This window comes from Arvicanthis niloticus, chromosome 27 (genome assembly GCF_011762505.2).
Source record: "Arvicanthis niloticus isolate mArvNil1 chromosome 27, mArvNil1.pat.X, whole genome shotgun sequence".
Classification (NCBI taxonomy): domain Eukaryota; kingdom Metazoa; phylum Chordata; class Mammalia; order Rodentia; family Muridae; genus Arvicanthis; species Arvicanthis niloticus.
In genome coordinates, this window is record NC_133435.1 from 14,573,378 (window position 1) to 14,599,658 (window position 26,281).

General features: G+C 45.1%; 1 protein-coding gene across 1 annotated transcript in view; it reads left to right on the forward strand.

The window, feature by feature from the left end:
* The first annotated feature begins 2,401 nt into the window (after positions 1-2,401).
* Positions 2,402-26,281, forward strand: part of Rora (RAR related orphan receptor A) — a 726,948-nt gene continuing 703,068 nt past the window's right edge. The window contains exon 1 of the mRNA XM_076926173.1: positions 2,402-2,630. Coding sequence (XP_076782288.1) covers positions 2,465-2,630 — 166 coding nt within the window. The 5' untranslated portion in view covers positions 2,402-2,464. The remainder of the gene's footprint in view (positions 2,631-26,281) is intronic.

Genomic DNA, 26,281 nt, shown 5'->3' on the forward strand with positions numbered 1-26,281 from the left:
CTACATCACAGTTCCTTTATCTATGGCTCAGGGAACATGGTAGAAGAAAGGGCAGAAATATTGTCAGAGCCAGAAGAGTAGGAACTCTGCTGTGATACAGTCTCTCTCAGAAATGACATAAATAAGACTAGAGCAATATCAATATTGATATTAATTAATGTGGAAGAGATCCCATTTCTAGACTTGAACTATGGACAGCAGGGAAAAGAATTAGCTTCTCCCAGGATGAACACCTTTAATATATATATATATATATATATATATATATATATATATATATATATATATCAAGTGCAATCAAAGACCAAGAGGCTTTCAACTGAGAGGGGGAGTGGGAATGGAGGGGGGGTAACTAGGAGGAGCTGGAGTAAGGAAATAAACAGGAGAGTGATGCAATTCTGTTTCAAGTAAAAATTTTAAAAATTAAAAAGAAAACCAATATTTTAAAACGATCAGCAGATGTATTTTGAGACTTCTGTCCCAGAGGAAGTTGTCTGTTAAGCTGTGTGCTTTGAAGTGTTTGTTTATACTTAGAGAAGTCAAATGTGATGCTGCTGGGTCAGTTGGTGCAAGAACATCAGCAACAGGCTAACCAATAGCAAGTCCTGAGAGTAGAGGCTACTCAGAAAACCTGCTTTGGATTCTGGGAAAGCCACACAGCTGATATGAGATAGAAGAGACACATTATAGCATTGTGTATAGGCACCAATGGATAGGCTGCCAGGGATCCTTGCAGAGCCCAGATTTAGGAGTCAGAACCTTTCACATCCCGTCTACATCAGCTGGAAGAATGGACCACAGCTAGGCAGATGAATACACAGGCCATGGCAAAGATCACTGTGTGCTTGACTCCAGTCAACAAAACTGATCCATAGCAACTAGTAGGGGGTGTGGGGGAAGGCTTCTTAAACTAGATTTATTCTCTCTCTCTCTCTCTCTCTCTCTCTCTCTCTCTCTCTCTCTCTCTCTCTCTCTCTCTCTAAAAAACAAAAAGCATTTCCAAACCAAAAAATAGCAAAGAAAATTAGTACAATGTTACCCCGTTCTTCCCCCCACCTCACCGCCACCCTGAAACACACATATTTTTGCCACCTTCTGGTAGATAATAATATTTGTGTTGTTAAATTTTTCAGGTTTTCTGGAAGGAAGGCGGGGGTGTAAAAATGGACTTATTTCATTAGCGTCTTTGGAAATAAAAGGAAATGGTGGCTTCACTATTGAGACAGAGACGCCAGCTCTCATATTCGGATATAGCACCCATCCCATTAGTATCGGTACTTCCTACTGGAGTTTGGGGTCGAGGTAAGCACTTAATTCTCAGCTTTCCTTAAGTATTAGCTAGTAGATGGGTGTGCTCCAAAGGGAGTTAAGCTCAGAATCATGCCTTATAAAGATAAGACTCGTTAATTATCTGGATTTTTTTTTTATTATCCAGACGTTATTAATACCTCTCCAGGATGTCTGTCTGCTGTAGATGAGCCTGTGCATTTAATATCAAAGATACCAATGGGAATAGGAAACGAGCAGGCATCGTGGAGTTCAGATGCAGCTAGGCCCCTTTCAAGGGCTCAGAGAGTCCTTCACCAAACCGGCCAAAGTTTTTTTTCACAAAACAGTGCACTGCCAAATGGTTTCTGGATCCTTCGCGGAGAAAAAACGGCAAAAGAGCCTGAAAGAAACCTCTTTCCGTAACACTAGTTATTGGCTAGACATTATACATCCCTACAATTACAAAATTTATTTTAGACTCAGTCATATCTAAGACTGGAAACCCCAGACTGTCCCATCTCAAAGTAAAAAAGCGCCAAGTTCGTCGTCCGTCCTCCCACCTTCCTCCTTCCAGGGTGTTGTCAGTCAGCTTCTAATTCCCTTTTAGTTTTCCCCAGCCTCGGTCCCGGCTGGCAGAGAGCTGCTGTTACCAGCGAGTGCCCCAACGCGGATAACCGGATTTGTCTCCTCCTCCCAAGCTGGCTGCGGATAGGGGACACCGAATTACTGCCCCCAAGGGAATCTCAAAAGTAGACAGAGCCACACGTCGCCAACCGTTCGTTTCTGTCGCTGGGTTAAAGAGGAGAGGGAGGATCGGGGCGCAGGAGGCACCCCGTCTTTCTCCTCCCTCCCTCTTCTCCACCTCCCAAATTTGGCAGCCTTGTGTGGCTCCCGGTCTGGGGTCTGGAGGGTGGGGAGTGTGGGTGCGGGGGCCGGCTGGAGACGCTCTCGCTAGCGCTGCCTGTGGCCAAACCCGCCTCGCGTCCCCTCTCGGCCGCACACGCGTCCACCGCCACTCGCGCGCTCGCTCGCGCTCTCGCCTGGCTAGGTCCCTCCTGCTCTCGCCCGTCTCCTTTTCCTTTTTTTTTTTTTTTTTTTTTTTTTTTTTGGTACCATAGAGTCGCTCTGAAAACAGAAGATAGAGGGAGTCTCGGAGCTCGCCATCTCCGCCGATCTCTACATTGGGAAAAAAAACATGGAGTCAGCTCCGGCAGCCCCCGACCCCGCCGCCAGCGAGCCGGGCAGCAGCGGCTCGGAGGCGGCCGCCAGCTCCAGGGAGACCCCGCTGACCCAGGACACCGGCCGCAAGAACGAGGCACCGGGCGCGGGGCGCAGGCAGAGCTATGCGAGCTCCAGCCGAGGTAGGAGACGCTGCGACCAGGCTCCGGGCAGGGGGGCGGCGGGAGCGGTGCGCCGAGCCCGGAGGGGACCAGGAACCCCGGGGGGAGCGCGCGCTCGGGGAGCAGGCGAGACGCGGGGTCCCCGGGACCGGTGCACGCGCGCGCGAGCCTATCGTGGTGCCCTGAGCGACCGGCACCCCCGCCCCTCCCCCCGCGGCCCCCCACAAATGTTGCAAACTTTTGCAAGCCAGTGCTGGGCTTGCGGGAGAGGGCGATGGGGGAACGGACCCGAGCATTGACAGCTAGGCGACTCCAACCTCACCTCCCCCTTGATTGCATGTTTTATTTTCTGCAAAGACGAGCTGGCCAAATTAAATACGATTCCCCCCACCAAAAAGAAACCGAGATGGGGGAATGGGGGGGAAAAAACTTTTAAAGCGGTAGTGTCCTTTTAAGAAGGGGGAGGGGGTCTGTTTGTGGCTACTCGCTTCCTGGGTTACCTTTTCTGCTTTTGACAGTTTCTCTCATACCCACCCCCACCACCCCGCGGTAGGAGTCGAGACAAGTGTTCGAATCCTCCCTCTCCCGGAAAAGATTGGGGGTTCGGCAGGAGTGAGAGACCTAGAAGTCTCAGGGGGAGCAAAGGGGGCGCTCCTGGAGCTAAGAGGGGCAGCTTTTCTTCTACAGCTCTGGGGTGGGTTTGGAGGAGAAGGCAAATGGATTGGGTCCCAGCGCGCGGGTTTGTTGTGGAGTTGCCTTGCCTGGCCATGCAAAAGGAAGAAGTGCAACTTTGTAGCCGGAGGTTCGGAGCCCGCAGCCTTAGAGGAGGCTGGCAGGGGGCGTGTGCAGCGCGCGGAGGGAGGGCGACGGTGGAATGGGGCGCTCCACGAGCTATCGGAGGGAGCGACTGCGAGGCAAACAAGCCGAGAGAGAAAGCCGAGAAAAGCACCCAAACTTATTTCTGCTCTGGGAATCCTCCGCTCGCCGCGATGCCCCGCGTTTCTGCGGAAACCTGGGGTTGATCAGAGTTGAGTGCTGGTTGGCCAGGGCTAAGGAGGCAGCCTTTCCTGGGCCATTGGTTCATTTCGTGTTGGTGTCTGGAGTGTGTGAAAGAGGGGACCTGGGGAGACGAGGTTGCTTGCTCCCCTCCGGTCGTTTTCCTAAAGTGGCCTGACCAGGAGTGGGGGAGCTGACTCCTTTCTTAAAGGTGTCAGAAGCTGCTGTGGGATCCCCATCCCCTCCTTCGGGGATGGGGGATTATTTATTTGAATGCTCCTGGAGTTTGCAAAGAGCAGGAGGAAGCTGCAGCTTTAATTACTGTTGTAAATAATGTATAAATCACGCCTGTCACTCCGGAAGAAGCGGGCTCCTGCGAGCCACCCAGGGGCTTGGGACGGAGTGGATCTCTCCATCCAGGTTCGGAGTCTAGGGGGTCTGGGGGGAGGCGAAAGGGGTACCGAGAGCCCCTCCCTTCCTCTTGGATATGCTAGTTGGAGGTAGGAACATGGCTGATCATGTGCTGGCTGTTTTACAGTATTCTCCCCTCCCGCCCCACCTTAGCCACACCCCCTGTCCGGGAGCTTTTCCATTCACGGAATTCAAGTACAGTAAAAGCCATCAGGATGACATATGCTGGGGTTGGGGGGGGGGGGTACCACTTAATTAAAGGCGATTTCCGAAGAGTGACTGCGTCGAGGCTCTGTTTGAATCAGAGGAATGGGGGCGACAAGGACCGGGACGAAAGGAAAGGAGGGGTGAAGGCTTGGGGTCGGGGGTGGCCGCAATGGACCACCAGTTCTGCGAGTTTGTGCAGAGCTTTTGGCTGCAAAGAGTCTATTTAGAGCCGGAGATTTGGAATGTGAGCGGGTTATGTAACAGGGTTAATCAGAAACGCTGGAGAAAATCCCCTTCATGTGTTTGGAAGCTTTTTTTTTTTTTTTTTTTTTTTTTTTAAAGAAGGGGTGCACAGTGTCTAGTAAGCGGCTCTGGTTTCTAGTTTGTGCCTTTTTTCTTTCTCTAGCCCCTCCCCACCTCCTCTGCTTTATTAACATCTTCAGGTGTCATTTCTGCCAGGTGTGTTCTCGCATAGATGGGGTGGCAGGCTGCAGAACCAACTACAAATCCGTAACTTGCAAATTATATAAAGCCGGGGAATTTGGTACCCCCCCCCCCCCCCCCCGCCTCCCCAAAGCTCCGAGGAACCAAAATAGAAGCAACTTGCATCTTCCAGGATGGCCTGCTGACCCATATCCCTCTACCCCCTAGAGCCCCCACCCCCATTCTTTGAAGAAACCCGGTCTGTTTCTCCAAGGAGATTTAATGGGAAGGGGGGAAGTAAGGCCCAGACACTCCACTCACATCCTGCACGCAGGCACTAGGTTACATAACAGTCTGAATGGAAAAAAAGGAAGGTCAGACATGGAAGCATCCTTTAGCCAACACAGCAGTAGTAATATCTTCCAGGAATTACTTGCAGTTGCAGACCTTGACCTCAGATGTAGTGTCTACTTCTTAGGGTTGCCAATCTCTCTCTCTCTCTCTCTCTCTCTCTCTCTCTCTCTCTCTCTCTCTCTCTCTCTCTCTCTCTCTCTCTGTGTGTGTGTGTGTGTGTGTGTGTGTGAGAGAGAGAGAGAGAGAGAGAGAGAGAGAGAGAGAGAGAGAGAGAGCATCTGGGAGAAAAAGAGAGACTATGTAGGTATGCTGGGTAGTTGTGAGTGCTGTGCAAATGGGAAATGTTTGGGTTTTTAGATGATGTAATGGAGTTGGCAGAATATGCAACTCGGCTCCTGGAGTGTAAGCATAAGAAAATTGGAGCTGGCATCCCATATTAATGTTGCATAAATTACAATATCAGAAAGAAATTAACCTACACACTAGGTGATTATGCCTCTTAAATACTTAAAACATAAAGGCACAGGCTTAAAGCACAAAGCAAACATCACCACCTCACAATTAGCCTGTTCCACCTCATGGAAGGTGAGTGGAGGTCCTGGGTGAATTGGGAAGCTCCCTGACTCGGGAAGTGTTTTCCAAGGGGCTCTGAGGGCTTGTTTGCAGCCAGCAGATGCTTGGATTCTATAGGGATAGAGGGTGCATTCTCATGACATTGATGTGACCTCATGAGATATTACCAGGGTAGATTTGAGGCTATTGCTACATTCCTACATCCTAAGAATTTAAATATGAAACGGATTAGAGGCCTTCAGTGCTGGGCTTTCAAAATCAGATGTGTGGTTTTATAATCTGGAAGTTGATCTCCCTGCACTCTTTACAACTCCAAGGGAATGGTAGCAGTCTAAAGGAAACCCTTCGATTTTCTAGAAAGTATTAATGATGACGGGTGTCATTCTGCCCCGTCTTTACAGCACCGTGAAAGAGGTGGAAGAAAATAAAAGACAGGCAAGAACCAACATGAAGAGTAAAAATGAAAGGAAAAACCCACCGTGAATCTTTAATTTAATGTGGCTTTCAGGGGCCTTAGGGAGCTGTAAGCATTGTGACATAACTGTTGTTAGGAACCGTTTCCAGACTCTCCATGTTATATGCACTCTAGAAGCTTGCATATCGTACATCACTAAAGTTATTCTCACAGGACCATGCATCATGGCTTTTAGGGCAGGTCAATCTAAGAGAAAAAAAAACCAAAAAAACCAAAACCAAAGGACAGGATTAATGCTGAGAAGCTGGGTGCAATTGAGGGACAGCCCCCTGGAAGCTCAGCTGAGAGTGACTTAAAAGTCAATTAACAGGGCCTGCTTGGCTTTGCAACTCAGAGAGATGCTGGAGCTGCCTAACTCCTGCACTCTGGAAATGCTTCCCCCTCTGTTCTTCTCTCCAGTCCCGGCTGATCCACATTCTGGAAGGTTCTCTTACCTAGCAGTATGACAACTTTTCTAGTGATGAATGTTCAGATAACCTTCTTTAAGGAATGAATGATAGTTTCCCTGGCTGGGAGAAAAATCCTTTGCCAGCGGGATGGGATGATTTTTTTTTTTTTTAAACCAAAGGACTTTAATTTTCTGGTAAATTGCTCATAAAAGCATTTATAATTATCCCCTTTAAAATGCAAAGGAATAGTTTTAGAAAATGCATTTCATGATAGTTAGGATAACCTTTCTGTTGCCTCATCCTAATTTCTTGTAAAGAATTGAATTATTAATCTAGAATTTGAGTCCTCAGTGGCTAAAATACTTATAGCACATCTATTCTCTCTTTTCTAAAACACTGGCACTCTGAGGAGCCCTGGTCTTTAGAACATGTCTGTGTGTAACACGGAAGTATGGCGATGCCTCTGCAGAGACTGGGTTCTGGCAACACGTCTCCTCTTGACTCTTCAGGACACATAGATGTGTGTGCCTGGGAGGGGGCCACACACCCCTGTGATGCAAGGCAGACTCCTGAAGTGGGGTGGGGAGGCACAAGGATACTAATGGTCAGAAGGTCCCCTAAGGATGACAATGTTCAGAGGACTTGTGGAGACAGCTTAATCACTTTAAAAAAAAAAATAACTTCTGTCTGAAGTTAACCCTTGACATGCAAGTAAGTAAAGCTCATGGGCCATCTTCTGGTCCACGTCAGACAAAGGCACACATTATTTCCTCTGCAGTCCCCACTTTGCATTAAGGAACTTGTGTGACTTTGGAAAGACTCACCGAATTGGATGCTATTGACAGTTAGATTCACAGAACATGAACTCCATGTTTAAAATGCTATTGTGTGCGTACATTGTCACGTGTGGGCATTTGTGTACATGAATGTGTAAGCTTTTGGGACCAGAGGTCAGTGTCAGGTGTCTTCCTCACTTGCCCTCCACCTTTTTTTTTTTGATAGATCTTCTTTTGAGATAGAGTCTTGCACTGGACTTAGAGTCCAGTGATTCCACTAGGCTGGTTGGCCAGTGAGCCCCAGGAATCCTCCTGTTTCAGCCTCTCCAGTGTTGGGATTATAGATGTGTGTTCCCACATCTGGCTTTTGTATATGGGTTCTGGGCACGTCACCAACTGAGCCAGCTGTCCAGCCCTCATGTCCTACAAATTCTTGCGGCATGTGTTATTTTTCAGTGAGTTCTCCTTCTTCCCCTGTGCATCTCCCGACTCTGACCTCTGTGTTCCTGTGAGAACTTCTGAGTCTCAGGAGGCAAAGTATAAAGCTGCTTTTAAGAGATAGATATAAGTGTGTGTGTGTGTGTGTGTCTGTCTGTCTGTCTGTCTGTCTGTCTGTCTTTATGTCCTAATACGACATCATCTGCCCCTCTGCTCCTCATTCTCTAAGTCTTCTATGAACTGATACAGGGGCCTCTAAAGCAGGTGTCTTCCACTCCCTCATTGGAGATCGCTGATCCATCCACCCATCAAGATGAGTTATCAATTCTCTTAGAGTAAGGAAACTTTGAGCTTGAAAAGGCTTCAGCTACCAGAGCATACACTAATCTAGAATGTAGAAAACGTCCCCAAGTCCAAAAATCTGTCTTGCTCTGTGTTTAGGCTAGTGGTCCCTCTTTCTTCCTCCTCCCCTCCCCCTTCTCTTTCTTATATTTATTCTTGTGCCTAATTTGCCATGGGAAATGTTTAGAACAAAGCTGTTAAAACTTTTCATCCATGTTTTAGGCTGTCTAGTAATAGAATTGTGTAATTTTTAGGTTGACGCTTAAAAATAACCCAGATGATTGGTGTTCAAGTCTTGACTTCTATATAATAAACCACAGTTTTACGTTTCACTTAGGGCACCAAGGCATTGCCAATGGATTGATTTTTTTTTTCTGTCTGACATTAGATTAACACCATTTTTATTAGTAGTAGTATTAGTATTTGTAGTATTATTCATATTATTATTATTATTTGGTCTTTCCTCTTTGAGTAATTTTTTTCTTTTTTTTTTTTTTCTTTTCTTTTTTTGCTGTGTGGTTTCCTTTCCTAGCCTAGAGAGAGAGAGAGAGAGAGAGAGAGAGAGAGAGAGAGAGAGAGCACCAGAAAGGTAATTGAATCTTTCCTTGGAGTTTCAATGTCTCACAGTGCTGTGGGGTCACGGTTCTGAGCATGAATTCTGATTGTACATTACAGAACTGAGAATGGAGCTGGCGTCGCAGACCGGCTGAGGTCTGTCCTGATACCACCTGGAAATGATTTTTTTTCTTTTTTCTTTTTTTTTCCTGTGAAATCTTTAGCAGGACTATTTGCTTCTTTGTTTTCTGTGTTGCAAGAAGCAAATCAGAAATTCAATTAGTTGCTCTGGGTTACTGGAGGGTTTTACTTAATAGAAAATTGTCAACCAGATTCTAAAAGCTTTTTGTTTATGTACCTATTTGCTTCTTTGAGACAGGGTCTCACTATGTAGCCTAGGTCTCAGGGTGATCCTCCTGACTCAGCCTCGGGAGTGCTCAGACTACCGTTGTCTGCTAGATTCTTCTTACTTCTTTCTCTGGTGTACCGGTTCTTAACTTCCTAATGCTGCAACACTTTAATACAGTTCTTCACGTTGTGGTGAGCTCAACCATAACATTATTTTATTGCTACTTTATAACTGTAATTCTGCTACTGTTATGAATTGCAATGTGGATATCCGATATGCCACCCCCAAAGGGGTCACAACCCATAGGTTGAAAACTGCTGCCCTAGAGTTATAGAAGATGTTAAATCCTCTTTAAGTATTCAGGGAGGCAATTCTGTTTACAAGTCCTGTAAATGGGGTGGAAACCACCACTAACTTGACCATTCCTTTGGGGACACTGGGGGCATCTCTGTGGTAGGGAGCTCACATGCCTGGAAGGTTAGGAAGCTCCAGGGTTCAAGCACATAGGAAAGAATATTTAGAGGCCCCCAGAGGAAGTCCTTTTCAAGCTGTGGCCTTTGGGAAGCATTTCTGGACCATGGAGCTGGCTTCCTCAGCATCAGCATCACTACAGAGCTGGCTTCCTCAGCATCACTACAGAGCTGGCTTCCTCAGCATCAGTGTCACTACAGGGCTGGCTTCCTCAGCATCAGTGTCACTACAGAGCTGGCTTCTTCAGCAGTATCACACGATAACACTTGACTTAATGTGCATTATTGATTAGCTTCTGCAGTCTCTGATGTCACTGTGTTTGGATTCTTGGTATTATGATAACCAATAATAATAATAATTATTATTATTAATTTATTGACTGTTTTTGGTAAAGACATCAAGAGGATTGCTTTTAAAAATGTCATTATAAGAGAGAAAGAGGATATGATAAAAATGAAGGGACCACAGTTCACTGGATCAGAAGGCTGGCTTTCAGCCCCCGGTCTTCTATGCTAATGTTGAAAGGAATTACAACATTATTCTTCACTACAACATTATTCTTATAAAGACAAGTCAACTGGCTTTTTTTTCTCTTCTATAATTTGTAGGGACAAATGATTCCTCCCCCTGCCCACAACAGATTTTTATGTCTTTCATGACATGATATCATTATAAATTGTGTCACCATGTCACATGAGATGGTCCATTAATGATAACATTTCCTAGTGATGGGTTTATCTACAAAACCTGGGACCTGATGCCTGGCTGGTGAGCCCTGTACTCAGGGATGCTGACAGTACAGGTTTCCCACACCTGCAAAGGTGGAGGAGCTTGGGATATCTCAGAGTGAATTTCTCCCCTGATTCTTTCACCAGAGGCTGGAGTGAGACAGCATATTATGGTATACAGGCTATGTTACCTCTCAGGTGGAGTCATCTTAGCTGTGTGATTGGGTGTTGGCGCTTGTGATATAAATTGTCTCAAACTGTTCTGAAGTAAGAAAAAAGTTTCCACATGCAGCCAGCAGTCACAGTAGATGAAGTCCTCTGAGACACAGGGAAGGGTACCACTTAGTGTAAAATCCTCAAGCTGCTGAAAAGGGTATGCACCATTAAAAATACCTAGCTTACTTTGGGGGAGGATTTGACTGAATACTGATGGAGTTTATGAAATATGAATACAGTGAGTCGCTGTACGTAAGTGGTAGGTGTGTATGAAAGAAGAAGAAATAAGATTGTGTATAAATGACACTCTGAAACTTGATGGGATTGTAACGTGACAGGAATGGTGGCGTGTGGGTCCATGCTTCACAAGGGGACAGACAAGCAGGCTGAAAAATCCACCTGTCAAACTTGATGTGGGACTAGAAATTATAGAACAGAAAAACCAGTTGACTTGTCTTTATAGGCATAGAATATCACCAAGGATAAACAGGGAGCTTAAAAAGAATAGAGATGAAATTTCCAGAAAATGGGGGCTTGGGGGAAGCCACACCGAAAAACCTAGAGGCGAATGTTTGAATTGAGAATGAGGTGTGCTAAACACAGTCATAAGCATTCCGGGCTATCCACTCTTGCAGTGTTAGGTGTTGGGCTTATAGTCAAGTAAGACACGACTATGAACTTTCAGTTGAGCAAAAGAAATCACCTTGATCTCCCCAAGCATAAATATATATACAAGAACTCAGAGCTACATAGGATGTCATTTCCCTGCCTTGTTCTGATTAATTGACAGCCTATGCTATATGCTTTTTTCCTGAAGGTGACTTTAATCTCTAGACACTGACATGTCTTGCTGAAGTAGAGGAAGGAGAACCCACAAGCTAAAGTGTGTTTCACTGGGTGAGGTATTTGGGGGGTGGGGTGGGAAAATAGTGAAATAGGGCAAGGGACTAGTGAGCAAAGAGGTTAAGATGCCCATTGGGGGCTGGGAATTATGGGCTGTGGGTGAAGGTGGGGACAGAGACTCTGTGTGCCAAAGAGGCGTCAGCTAAGATTTGAAATTTTAAATTACCTTTAACAAGGACAATGAAAACGAGGCACGGTGACACTTTGAGAAGTTATGATGAACTTGTCGAGATTGCCAATCGACAAAGGCAGGTAAGGGAATATTTAGAAAAACAGACGGCCAGAGCAGATCTGAAGGGCAGAGAGATCAACTTTCTGGGGTGTTGAGGGAATTGGTGGGTGTGCTTATTGACGCTTGCAATTAGTTTTAGAGAAACCTGAAGAACTGGTCAAAGATGGAGGAGAGACAGCCAGATGTGATCCTCAAGTTTCAGAAGCAGAGAGCCTGTCTCATCCATGTCTCATCATGAACATGGCAGAGTCACGGACAGGAGTGAGCAGGTAGAAAAGAGTGGACCTTGAAACACCCAGTCACAGAGGCACCGAGTATGCTTATCAGGCCTGAAACCTGTTAAATAAACTACACCTCTTTGCATTTTCAGTTTTCAGTTGGGAAACCAGTGGATGCTGAAAAAGCCATGATACAGTCTGAGCTCCACAGGGGCATCGGCATGCCAATGATATTCTCTCTAAACGTGCAGGGCAGCTGGGAGGGTGAACTGCCCGTAACTCTCAATTGCTCAGGTAACGAAGTATGGAGAAAGCTAAGCTCGATGAAATAATGTGATTCCTGTGATGGTACTCGGAGTGGGCTGGCTGATGTGACAAGTGTGGAACTGCTAAGTTATGTTACCTTGCTCTGGTTCTCACTCCCACTTGGGGTAAGCACACATGGACAGAATGTGGGAACCCGAGGGCTGTGTGCAGAAGAACCAAGTGCTAGCCCAGATAGTATAACATTTCACAGTGTCAGAGATGACAGCCAGAGATTGGCGCGGTTCACTGAGATTTCTCAAGACCCCCACAGAGCTACTTGGAAATATGGAAGCCATGCTGAAAGAACTTCTGGAACATTCTGAACCTTGCCTTTGGACCTGAGTGTGGGGCTGTACATTAAGCACGAACACACACACACACTCCTCACATTGCCACTACACCTTTAGTTAGGCAAAATGAGAGGGTGAGAAGGTGTCCTGAGACCTCTCTAGCCCAGCTCCACCCCACTCCAGAGAAGTGGAGGCACCTATCAGCCTGGGATCTGTCTGAGATTACATCCCCAGGTGGCAGTGAGGGTGTGACCAGAGCCCAGATTTTCTGCTCTCTCATCTCATGCTCCTTTCCACTCATGTGCAGGTCCTCAGAAGTCCCCAGGGGGAAAAAAGCCACCAATTCTCTCCCCTCCAGGAACATTACCCTGAGGATATTTAAATGCATACACAAGGTCATCTAGCCTGGTGTGATTCTGTTATGAATTAAGGTACATATTTATTTTTTACTACATTATATTTATTTATTTATTTATTTATTTATTTATAATAAAACATATTTATTATAATTAAAGTAGACAGTGAGTCTCATGTCCTGTGTCCGTAGAAAGTCAAATATGGGATGCAGAGCTGAGCACCTGCTCTTAAGAACCTGCTGGAGCAGGCACAGCGGTGCATACGGTAAGCAGTGACTCTGCCCAAGGAGGTCCTTCCTCAGAGCTAAGGTTCAGGCTGTGCTCTTTTTTTTGTTTTGTTTTGTTTTGTTTTGTTTTTCGAGACAGGGTTTCTCTGTGTAGCCCTGGCTGTCCTGGAACTCACTCTGTAGACCAGGCTGGCCTCGAACTCAGAAATCCGCCTGCCTCTGCCTCTCAAGTGCTGGGATTAAAGGCGTGTGCCACCACCACCTGGCCAGGCTGTGCTCTTGATAGAGGTGTTTCCAAGGCTAGGTGTGCAAATAGAAGGCTGCAAGGCCACAAAACAAAACAAAACAAAACACCCTCATCACAGTAGAAAACTCTTCTTTCTTAAAAATGATTTATGTGCTTGTTTAACCCACTGAGTCCAGTTGGTGCTCCTCATACCCGCAGGTCTACTGGCACGTGGGCAGTCTTTCAATGGCCATATACTTAAAGACAAGTGACTGTCGTTTGAAAGAGAGTACAAGCAGGGTGCAGTATATGGGAGGGGTTGAAAGGAAGAAAGGGAAGAGGGAAATGATATTATAATCTCAAAAAAAAAAAAAAAAGAACCTTTAGAAAGTGACTCTTTCTCCCCAGCAGCCGTTAGCTGCCAACAGCTGCTCAGCTTGGGTTAGGGCCTTGGGAGTCCCTCCTGAACCCCGTGCTGGAAGTTTTAACTGGCTTGATCTTGCATAGGTCTTGTGCAGGTAACCACGGCTATTGTGAGAGTTCTTGAGTGCATTAGCTGTGTCATGTCCAAAAAAGAGCATTCGCAGTATCTGCCTGCTCTTCCTGCCTCCTGTTCCTGAGCCTTGTGGGGGTTGGGGGGATGGGGGTTAAGGGAGTGGGAAGGAGTGGAGGTGGGGGGATGGGAGGTGTTCTTAACATGAAAGAAAGTCTTTGATTTATTCCGAATTAAAAGAAACATCATCATTCCCTGCAGCCTATAGAGAATTGTATCATTTTTTAAAAGTTACAGTATATGTATGAATGTGTATATGTATATATTGAATACAATTGTGTCAGTAAATGAACTTGGACCCAAAAACTTAAATGAAATAATAAAACAATCAGGTATAGGTGTTGGCATTGTCTGGTTTTCTTTTTTTCTTTACTGAGGTTCCTGAATTATGAATGTACATTTAAAAAATTAATTATTTAATTAATTAATATAACAAATATGAATGTATAATTTTTATAGTAATAAAACAATCTTTTTTTTCTTCTAAAAATATAGTGTGTTGTGAAACTGGGGGTGCATTGAAGAGTCCAATTCTGAACTCAGAGTCTTACATAGCATTCCATGATGTTTCAGAATCATTTGGGTTTACTGCTCTATGGAACAAGACATTTTGAAGGTCACATTCTAGAAAGAAGCTATCCAATCTGATTTTAGGATGGTTCAGGTCTGGGAATTACTTGGCCCTTGAAATACTCATGGTCCAATGCCCAATGAAATATGCAAATTCTAAGCCACTTTGTGTGTATGCACATGCACACAAACACACACATACACTCATACATGTGTGTGTAGGAATACACACGCACACCTGGGTATGCGTACACAAGTACATACGTACACATGCTCTCTCTCACGCACACACAAAAGCTTTTCACATAAAGTGTTTGCATTTATCTGAGCTTCCACTGGTATTTTTGTTTTTCTTAAAATAAACATCATGGGTCTGAGAATTAGCTGCATCATGTATTTAGGAGATATATATATATATCTTATATATATATCTATATATCTATATCTATATCTATATCTATATCTATATCTATCTATCTATCTATCTATCTATCTATCTATCTATCTATCTATCTATCTATAAATGTCAAGAGCCCTGTCCTGGGTGAGAGGTAGATAGAGACATTATGGGACTTTGGCATGGGATGGGAGTGGGAAATAACGTCTTCACAAACTCAAGTGGAGCTCCAGGTGCTGCTCATTATGATCTGGGGGAGGACAAATAATATAAATAGTCATTATTATAATCATACCATATCTTGATGCCATTTTTAGCATACACTTGTTATTACCCTATTACATGTATGAGTGCATCTGCCTTAGACTGGCTCAGAATACAAATTCTGGGATTCCCTCTGTGTGGCTTAGAGCAGGCATGTGTGAGAGCACATGGTTGTATTCCTTTTATTTTATGTGTATGAATGTTTTGTTTGCATGTGTATCTGTATACCACATGTATGTCTGGAGTCCAGAATAGTGTCTCAGATCCTCTGGAACGGGAGTTACTGACATCTGGAACATGTTTTCTACCACATGGGTGTAAAGAATTGAACCCAGGACAAATTGCTCACATTTAGAGACCCAGGACACATACCTGGTTTGTTGTGAGTCTACCAGAAGTGAGTGATGGAGTAAAGGTGCAGGTATGCCCTGTGCTAACTGTGTGTCCTAAGTGAGTTCATTAAGCTGAAAACTGGGGAGGGATGTTGCTACCTTTCCTGCAATGATCACTCCCGGTGCTGCTTGCCAAGTGCCTCCCAGAAGATCTTGGGAGTGTGTGTGGCTCTGATTGAGGTGGTTATAATGAGTGACACAGTGCTGTAGCCCCCCTTGCACCTGTCTCCTTCTTCCACACAGGTCTTGAGCTCCCTTTGAGACTCAGGTCTTGAGCATTTCCTGCTTGGTTCTTCGAAGTGTTCATGAATCCCAGGGGCTTCAGTGAAGGGCCTGGCACCTCCTCATGGCCGGTTCTCTTCCTGGGACTGGATCTACCCCCTATCATTCAGCTGGGCCACCATGGGCTGGATCTGCAAAAAGGGCATGTGACTGAAGTTAAGCCCCTTCAACTAATGTTAGGGTTGCCTCATGTTACCGCTCAGACCTTCTGAGGGATCAGACACAAGCCCATGCCTACCCAATTCCTCTCTGTAGCCCCGCTCTTCTCATGGTCCCCACTGGCCTTTACTCCAGGCCTGAGGGTGGGATAGCTCCATCTTTCTTACTGGCCAAACTTTAATGCTTTCTCTTGCTTTATTTCTCATCGTTCCTCACCCTCCCTTCCCTTTTACTCATGGACTCCTCCCTGTCTGCAAGGGTGCCATTCAACTTGTTCTTCTGTAATGTTCCACTCTGGTGACTGACTGCTGAGTCTTTAAATTGTGATCTAATAATTTACGTGCACTTTACAAGCAATCCTCTCAGAAACCCCCAACCTGTTGGCATTCCTGTTACAGTAGCACAGCCAATAAGCCGGCAGCATGAGAAATAGTGATGGGTACCACAGTGGCACCGGGGAAGCCCAGGAAAGCAACATTAGCAGGAGCAGAGGGCATGCCTGTGGATTATAGCATCTTTTCTTGGAGAATCAATTCCATTTGCCAAGGGTCTCTATTGATTTTGCTTGTACTTGGACCAGGATAGGTCAAAGTCAGAAGAGGAAGAGACATGGCATGCTCAAGGAAATGAAGGGTGAGCAGAATCCCATCTTTCTGCCAGGATGGTTTGTGTTTGATACACTGCTTGGCTTTTACAGACTTAATTGTCACCATGATTAGGTGGCTTTATTTCTTCATTTGAACACATTGGAAGCTGATCCTAATATTCAGTGGTAATGAAAACAGAGTAATGCTGTAATAACTGTTTCATTGTAAAGCAAATTACACCATTAAGTATCTCTTTTGTCTAATATGTATTGGTGATAGTATGGGAACACACACACACACACACACACACAGAAGATAGCTGGTATTTAAGAAATAAACTAGCAAAGAGAAGTCCTATTTCTAAAATAGAGTCAGGATACAAAAATAAATTGTCATATATATATATATATATATATATATATGTGTGTGTGTGTGTGTGTGTGTGTATAAATATATATATGTCATATATAAATATATGTAGAAATATATATAAATATATAAATGTATATATTTACATATACACATACTCAGGCAGATTACACAAACATACATGTCAAGTACTTGTACATATATTTATATACAAATACATATAGGCACATGCAACATACATAAGTGTCAAGCAGATTGAGAATATAGTAGATTGTACTGGTATGAAATACTTGGCCATGTTGCATATAGTGAACCTGAGCCTAGCCAGATGATCTGTCACTGCAGGTTAAGCTAGTGATGGCACCAGCTCCTTCATCCTTACTGCCACACCTGAGGACTTTGATCCCCTGAGATTCCCAGGAATGTTGGTCATTTTCTTTTGTCATCTGCCCCCCCCCACAACCAAGAAAAGTGCCACAATTTGTGTAGCACAAAGATAGAAGCATATTTTTGTGCATTAAGTCATAGCTAATCCCTTAGAGTGAAAATAGGATCCAGGGAGGCAGAGTTTAGTGTGATTTCCCCATTGGGACGTGTCAATTAAGAGCCTAAGTGAGTAGGTTCACGTGACTGTGTCCCTTAGCTCCAGGGTCCTGGCTTTGCTGATGGGGTCTGTGTACTGGAGTAAACATGGTTCCAATACCTAGTCTGGTGTCTCTAGGGAGGCCTTAAAAACTTTCCTGTCTGTGTGTACTCTGGTTTGCTGTCTCCAAGGCTTCCATCTTTAAATTCTAAGGAACCCAGAAGTCCTGAGACAGTATGGCCAGGGGCACCAGGAAACCTCTCACTGGCCTTTACTCTAGGGGTTTTCTTCGACACCACCTTCAACCCTGTCCCCTGCTGATCTGTTACCCCAGAAAGACCTTATCTGGAGAACTGAGATTTTTATGTAGCTTAGAACACTTAACTTTCATAGATAGAATGCCTGCTCTGATGACCAAATTATTTGAGGAAAATCTGCTTTATAAACAACTGCACAGTACCTGTATCTGAAATCAAGGATGTTGATTTTTAAACTCCTGGAGGATGTAAATCAGAAGGAAGGCAACATCAATGCCTGGCATCTGGATTAAGAATATAGTTAGTGGAGAAATTTATTGCAATCCTCCATGAGAAAATATCAATATCATCTTGTGCCTAATAAAATGTTATAATGAAAATTACCACAGAGCTTGACAACATTTCTTTATTAATTGGCCTTTTCCATGATTATTTTCTTAGTAGCAAATTCGCTCTGCTTTTCTGGCTCATTAGTCATAATCCACAGTGAATTTGCAGTCTATTGCCCCAGTCTTGCTTGTCTTCCATGGGGCTCAGTCCCTATAGGGCAGGCTTGTAGAATTTCTATAGCGAATGGCCTCATATCTCTGTGCCATTTCCTCCTGCAGTCTTTGAGCATCTTCAGGGTGCCGAAGACAGGACTGCAGCTCCCTGTGAGAAAGCCAGCTGATGTAAACCTGGGATCAAACAACAACAACAAAAAATACTCTTTGAAAGCTTTGGATTTTGTTTTAGACAGCATATTGTGGAGCTCAGGCTAGCCTCAATTTTGCTACTGAGCTGAGGATGACTTTGAACTTCTGGTCCTCTTGCTTCTACCTCTCGGGTGTTGAGATTGCAAGTGAATGCTGCCACATCCAGTTTATAGGGGGTGGGGTAGGGCTGGGGATTGAACCCAGGACTTCCTGTGTCGTAGACAGACCTTGTAACCAACTGAGCAACGTCCCCATTCTGAAGGCTTCATGTATTTCAAAGTGGTGTCGCGGGTTGTCGCGGGTTGTCATTTTGATTCATCAAGTGTTTATTGATCCCTGACTTTGTGCCAGGTCCGAAGTTGGTTAATGAAGGAACAAAGGTGAATATTGAGGGAAGTGACGGGTTGGAAAGACACATTAACTCATTTTTAAAAAAATGCACAGAGAGGTCAAGGAACCCATTAATAAAATGTAACTGTGTAGAGGGAGAGAGAGAGAGAGAGAGAGAGAGAGAGAGAGAGAGAGAGAGAGAGAGAGAGAGAGAGAGAGAGAGAGAACAGTTGGAGGGGAGCCAGGAAGAGCTTGCAGATGTGGGTAATGTACTTGGGTTTGAGGAAAAACGGTGACATTTTTCTAGGTAACATGAAAGAGTGTGCCAGGCTGAGCGGGCCACGGTGCTGACAGCTCACTTGTGTCTCATGGATGAGGTATTGCTTACACTTCAGGAGGAGGATGTTGGTGAGGGGCAGGAAGTAAGAGTGGAGAAAGCGGATGGGGGCTGACTGAAGCATGCTGGGCCCTTTTCTCTAACACAAAACACTTAGTAGATGGAATGTGTCTGATTTCTTTCTGGTAAATTCCTGAGGCATAAGTCTGTGGCGATGGAGAGTTGACAGTGCAGACCCCAGCATGATCAGATAACCCTGGAGTAATTCTGCAGGGCCAGGACTTCAATGATTCAGGAGGCAGGAGGGTGGGATCAAAGGTTGAATTTCCCAAGTACAGGATGGGGATGGGTGTAGGGCAATCGAGTGGGTTCTAGATGGAGGGGCTGTTGGGGCAGAGTTATAGGCTGGGACAGCTTCATGGGTTGAGGATGAACAAGGATAAAGGGATGTGTTCAGTTTGGAGTGAGAGAAGCTGGAGGTGCCAGGGAAATGACTGATGGGCAGCTGGAAGAGCAGTTCAACAAGGAGCAAGGAATGGTGTGTTACATAGGAGCTTAGGGAACAAAAGGGAAAGAACCTCAGGAAGAGCCTAGAATTTAGGGGAGCTAGGCTGGAGACAAGAAGCTCGGGGCAGGGCTCTGCCAACGGCCTTGGAAGGTTAAATCTTTGTGACTAAGAGATCTAGGGTTCAAATGCATGTGACTGGCTGGGAAGTCGAAGGATGTGTGTGGAGAAAAAGGCTTCTTTAACATACTGAAGATTCAGGAGCTGGGGAGAGGGCTCAGTATATAAAAAAAAAGGCTCATTGCACAAGCATGAGGGACTGAGTTCTAATCCCAGCAGCCACATAAAACCTACATGTGAGAGCAGCTGTCTATAATCCCCTAGCTCTCTGGCCAGCCAGTTTAAATGAATCTCTGAACTCTATGTTCAGTGAGAGAGATGTATTTAGGACTCCTGACATCAGCCCCTGGCCTTCATACCCACATACACATCCATGGACTCCACACATACAGTCAAAACTGGAGTTCCATCATGCACTTGGAAACAGCCCTGAATGTCTGTAAAGCCAGAGGCAGGGTCAAGTTGCCTTTGAGTTTCTTCTGCTTCGATGGGGATGCCTTCCTGATTCCTAATTGATGAGTGAAGAATTGCTGCCTCCCTCCCGCCTCCCCCTGACACTTCCTCCAACTTTCTCCACAGCCCAGCATTGATTTATCCTGCCTCTAAAGGGGATCTGCCTTGCACTTGGCAGAGCCTCAAGGCTGGAGAAGTGGGATGAATAGCAGCTTTGCAGAGGTCTCTGCTCTGCCCGGGGAGAATGGCTGTGTGGGAGAGAAGGTTGAAAGGGGAGCCCAAGAAAGGGTGTGAGACCTTCAAAGGATGGAGCTAGCCAGGGGACACACTCAATGGGATTTTTTTCTTTTATGTTTGATCCAAAAGAGAAAGGGAAACACAGAAGAGTGTGTTGGTCAGGGAGACAATATTGGGTGTGATTTTACTGAGGTCTCCATTGCTGTGTGGTTTGGACACCTACTGTTACCTACTGTTCTTTCGGGTCTGTCTGTCTCTGAGTGTGTGTGTGTGTGTGTGTGTGTGTATGCTCGCAGACCAAATAAAAACCCAGTTGTTGGTCCTAGTTTCTTTAAACAGTGCTATCACTCACTGTCTTAGAGCTTGAGGCCAGCCCTAGGCTAGGCTCGCCCCAGTGAGGTCCAGGGATTCACCTGTTCTCACCTCCTGTGTAGTGATACATGGCTCATGCTTGCATGACTAGCACTTGACCAACTGAGCCATCATTCCTGCCTCTGTTTTCCAGGGTCTTTTAGGTGGACAACAGCCTCGGGAAGTCCTGGCAGAAAGTTGGTCCTGGTCCCAAGTCCCAGGAGGGTTTAAGAAAGTGTTGTGTGATTATCAGGGGGAACCTGTGGAGTTCAAACCAGCCAGACACTAATTGGCTGATCTCACCTTAACTCTGGTTACTGCTTGGAGGGGTTAGCCTTGTGAAGAGCAATGGCCTTCTGGGATACACTATTGTTTTCAATGAGCTCTGACAGAACATCCTCCCATCCACATCTACTAATGTGTCACAGGAGTTACTTGTGTTATCTCTGTGCTATGAAATTAGAGGCCTTTGCCCACAGTGTGCTAAGTAGATTAAAGGAAAGCCTGTTTTGTATGGTGTAGGGGAAAACCAGGCAGATACCAGGGAAATAGCACGCGGGTGTTTGATCTGACAGTGGGGAGGCCTTGGGAAGCCGGTGTCTTCTAATACCTGAAAGCTGAGCTCTGGCTGGAGTTTTCTTCAAAGGGGTTTATATTTTATCTGTTGGCACTGTGGGAAGAGGGTCTGCAGTGGGTGATGGGGGTGTCACTCCTTCCCGTTGCTGTGTTCTCCTCTGCCTTTTTAACTTTGCAGAAAGCCTCCGTGTCATACACTAGACCCTGCTCAGGACATCAGTGACCAAACAGTCCCCTTTTGTTAGGCCAGAAGTCTTTTTTTTTTTTTTTTTTTTTCTCCTCTTGAAAGGTGCCCTTCAGGACAGCAGAGCCTTTCTTTAGGCTGTTTATAATTGATCCCTGAGGAAACCTAAACAGAATTCAGTCTCAACCCAAGCCAAGTGCCTCCTTTGCCTAGCTAGACAAAGCTAACCCTACACGCAGGATGAGATCTCACCAGCTGGTCACTGGAGAAGCACCTTGGGGACCTCTCAATGTGACTTTTTCTCCCTGGCCACTATCCCATAAGTCAGTGAAGGCTGAGGGCCAGGCCTTGGGGTGCTGAGAGGCTAGCTGAGAATCGTGGTTCTTGGTGAGGGAGGGTGGGCTGGGCTGGAGCTTACAGGCCCTGTGTCAGCTTGAGGAGTTCTGAGGATTTCTGTTTCGGAGTGTCTCTTAGCACTGGAAGGCGAGTTGTGTTATCATAGTGCAGTGGAGAAGAGACCTCTTATTTATGGTTTAAACTTTTAATTAAGTTCGAATAGTTATTTTTCCTTTCAGAAAATGATTTACTTACCATTCATTTATCGATACTAGCAGGGTCTCATTCTAGTTTAGGCTTGCTTGTAATGTGCTTTGTGACCTCAACTTTGTGACAATCCCCCAGACTCAGCTTTCCAGTGCTGATTACAGGTATAAGTCACCACTCCCTGCTTCCTTGCCTCCTCCTCTTCCTCTTTTTCTTTCTTCCCCTCCTTCTGCCTTGCTCTAAGATGGAAGTGTCTGTAGTTTTAGGCCACATGGATTGACTTCCATTCCGATACCTGCCTGTTTTCTTCCGAAAACTAGGTAAACTGGGTTATTTGAGGAAATTGGGATTTGATAACTTAGAGGTTGTGCAGTTTGGAGGTTACACTATTTTATTCTGTAATAATGGGCATGGGTGAACCTCTGTGATTTGAAGCAGAATCGTTGTTTCCCACCCCCAAATGGTCCGATTTAGAGTGTAGATCAAATCTCGTTGCTTTCTGTTCTGAATTTTCTCCCCACGTTAGATATGGACTAAAGGGTCCTTTGGGGTAACTGAAAAGGCAGGAAGAAGCTGGGCTTTGCCGGGGAAACAGAAACTGGCCAGAAACCTTCTAACCACTCAGCCCTTGGAGCCTCTTTAGCACGTGAGACTGCTGATAGATTTAAAATATGAGCGTCTTCATGTGTGGGCTGCTGAAGCCCTCCCTCCGTTGTTAGTCCTGTGGTCTTCCCAAATTTCCAGAGAAAGAAATATTTGCTTCTTTTGAGGCAATATTTGCTCCAAGGTCATGGATTCAGTCATCTGCCAGACCTCTTGAACATACAACCCCCCCCCCCCCCCCCGGGAGAGGGGCAGTTTGAGGAGAGACATCGTTTAGAGGCTGAGGTACATTTTCAGAAGTTAGGGCCTGGTTCTTCGATGGGGACGTCGAACTAAATATGCAGTTCTATTTTCATTTTCACTTGGTGCTGAGGCGAAAGTGTCAGGAGATAGACTGTATGTACATAAAAAAAAAGTCAGTGCACAAGTGGCCCCTTGCAAGAAGCAGAACAAGGGACTCTGGGTAGTTCTACCCCTATTCCAGGCTAATGTAACCGATTGCCTTCCTAAGGGTCCTTGTGCAACCACTTAACCTGGGTGACTTTAACAGATTATAGGAGAGATGCAGACCCATAAAGAAGGTATGTTGTTGACTATGTCAGTTCAGCTGCTATAACAAAATGCCTCAGGCTGGTAGTTTAAGCAATATTTGTTTTCCAAGACTGTTCAGATTTCAAGCTTCCTGGCTCGGCAATAGCCACATCTTCATTTAGCTGTCACATGGGGGGGGGGGGAGAACAGGGCCACGCTTCCTCTTGTTGTTTGTATTTTTGTTCTCTGTGTCTGTGGGGCACTGAGCTATGAGAGACAGCTGGGGCACCTGGTCAAATGAGCGTTTGAACCCCGGAGACCCCCTGGGACGGAAGGAGTTCAGCTCTGTTCCTGGGCCCCTGGCTCTCTCAGCTTCTGCCCTTCGCAGCCCCTCCCACAGAGAGAGGTCTATGGCCATCAAGTCACATAGGAATAGTGCCCCAGGCTCTCCTCATATGCATATGAGGCATCCCCAAAATCTCAGACCAAGCCAATGGGATTACCTGCTGCTAAAACCTTCACCCACCCCAAACTGTATATACTGAGCTTAACTCCTCCTCTTTTTTTTTTTTTTTTTTTTTGGTTTTTCAAGACAGGGTTTCTCTGTGGAGCCCTGGCTGTCCTGGAACTCACTCTGTAGACCAGGCTGGCCTCGAACTCAGAAATCCGCCTGTCTCTGCCTCCCAAGTGCTGGGATTAAAGGCGTGTGCCACCACCGCCCGGCTTAACTCCTCCTCTTATTGTTTGTATTTTTGTTCTCTGTGTCTCTATTCAGATGTGTGTAGACACACATGTACATGTGTGCACAGACCAGAAGTTCACCTCAGGTGTCATTCCTTATCAGCCATCCACCTTGATTTTTGAGACAGAGTCTCTCTCTTAAGCTCTTGAGTAATCTAGCCTGGCAGCTCAGCCAGCCCCAGGGATCTACATGTCTCTGCTTCCCCAGCCCAGGGATTACACGTGCTACACACTATGCCTATTCTTTTAGTGGGCTTAAAGGGGGTTTCTCAGGTCTTCATCCTTCTGTGGCAATCATTTCACCAACTGGGCCATCGCCACCCCCAGCCTTCCACCACACTTGTAAGAATAGTGATCCTATTCTGATAGGCTCAAAGACCATGGCTTCATCTGATTCTATTTAGGTTTCAGGGGCCCCATTCACTAATGCCGATAGCTGCAACATAGATGTTTGTGAGGTACATAGACCTTGGCCAGTTCTTGAAGTACACACACATAATTTTTCAAGGTGATTGAATTGTTTCCAAAGTGTTGGTTCTTATTTACTTGTTTGTTCAAACAGCAGAGTATTTTACCATTACGATCCTGTATCATTTGATATCTGTCAGTAGATCCCAAGCTAATTGAAGTTATAGTTTGTTTTAAATTAGAGTTTGTGATTTATTTTTCATTTTTTTTTCTGGTAATTTGATGACAAGTTCCTTTGTATTCTGCCTAATTGAGCTGCATTTTAATTTTGTGGAAAATGGAGGTTCTATTTTACATTTCTGTTAGGCTGACAAGCCCAAGGCTGGATCTGAATTAGGGAGTTTGCAGTAGAACCGATTGAAGCTGTGAGCATCTTAGCATTGGCTCCGCTTCTTAGAGTCCTCACCCATACATCTTTTAGGGTCAGGCAGGAGACATGAATAGAAGGCTTTGAGAGGACAAGAGATTGAAATCTAGAAGCACCGAGGTAAGCTGAGAGTAACTAAACCATGGGTTATCAGAATAAGGTATATTCCAGAAACTTGTGCCTTTGATTCAGACACATCTGTTTTCGTGTCACTGTTGCCTCGGGTATTGATGTAATTCAAAATAATAAACGTTAAGGTTACCCAGGACAAGTCCTGGAGACACCTAGGTTTCTATCACAGCTTAGCTAAGGTTACCCAGGACAAGTCCTGGAGACACCTGGGTTTCCATCACAGCTTATCTCTTTGTTGTGAGTAGCCCAGGTCAGTGTCTTTTCCCCAAGAGACCTCGCCTCTTCGACTTCCTGACAGCTCTGATCATCTGAGACCCTGTGAGAGAGGGCCCACTTACTTACAGAACCGTAGAACATCAATGCTTCCTTTCGATAATTGTTGAGGCACAATTTGAAATTACTCCCTCTTAAGCGTGAAGTTATAATGTTTTAATAAGTTTACAGGATTTCACCTCTCTCAGTCTACTTGGATGTTCATGTAATGCCAACATGGTACCTTGTTTCTTCCCTTATTACCTCTCCACACCCTGCCCTGGCCTGTGACAGCCATTAGTCTTCATTTACTGTTTCTAGACATTTCACTGAAATTGAATTATATAAAATATAGTCTTTGGATCTGGCTGGTTTCACTGGGCATAGTATTTTTAGGACTCACCTGTGCCATAAAATGTATTAGTATAGATTGAATATCCTATTTTAAAAAGTCCCAAATCTAGGTTTTTCAAATTTTTAAATATTCATGTAGACTACTGGCTATGCATTCCTCATCCACAAGTTTCAGATTTTCACATTGGAGATGTTGGAATTTCCCCTTTTTTCTGAGTGACCAATAGTTTATTGAATGAATACGCCACATTTTCTAATCTCTCCATAGCTGATGGGCTCCTTTTTCTTTGTGTTCAATTCTGAGGTTCACCCATCCTCATGATAACCTTGTACATATCTGCAAAGAACTCATACGATGTCTTTTAGACAGATGTCTTTCTTCTAAGGCCTTCTCTTGCAGGAAGGACTAGAAATTTGAGTTTTTAACTCTTTAAGACCTTTCTAGGGCATAGGCTTTGACACCTGGATCATCTAGAGTATGGCTAGGCAGCTCTGCACCTGTTGGTGTGTTTTGTAATCAGGCTCCAATGTAAATTTCAGGAAGGTTGAACATAATAGGTACCGTGGACGTGCACATTTATAATTATAAATGCGTACGTGTATTTACTTATTTATTTGTTTGTTTAAGCAAGATCTCATTCTCCCAGTGGCCTTCAACTCACTATATAGCTGTTGATATCCTGAAACTTCTGATTTCCCTAGCTCTACCTCCTGGGTTCTGGGGTTACAGATGTGCGCTGCCCTGCCCCATTTATTTGCTTCTGTTCATACTAGACAAACAGTGTACAAACTAAGCTACATCCCTGGCTCTGGAGATATAGACTATATGCATACATTATGCCTGCATGTATGTATGTACTGTTTGTACATACCACACACACATACTCTCGCACACTTCCCAGCTGCATAAGAGGATTTACCCCATGGAAAGCAGGCACCAGTTGCCGTCTTATTGAGCATGATAATTGTAAACAATATCAGTAATAACTTTGGGATTTAGAAGTTAGACTGTTTACTAT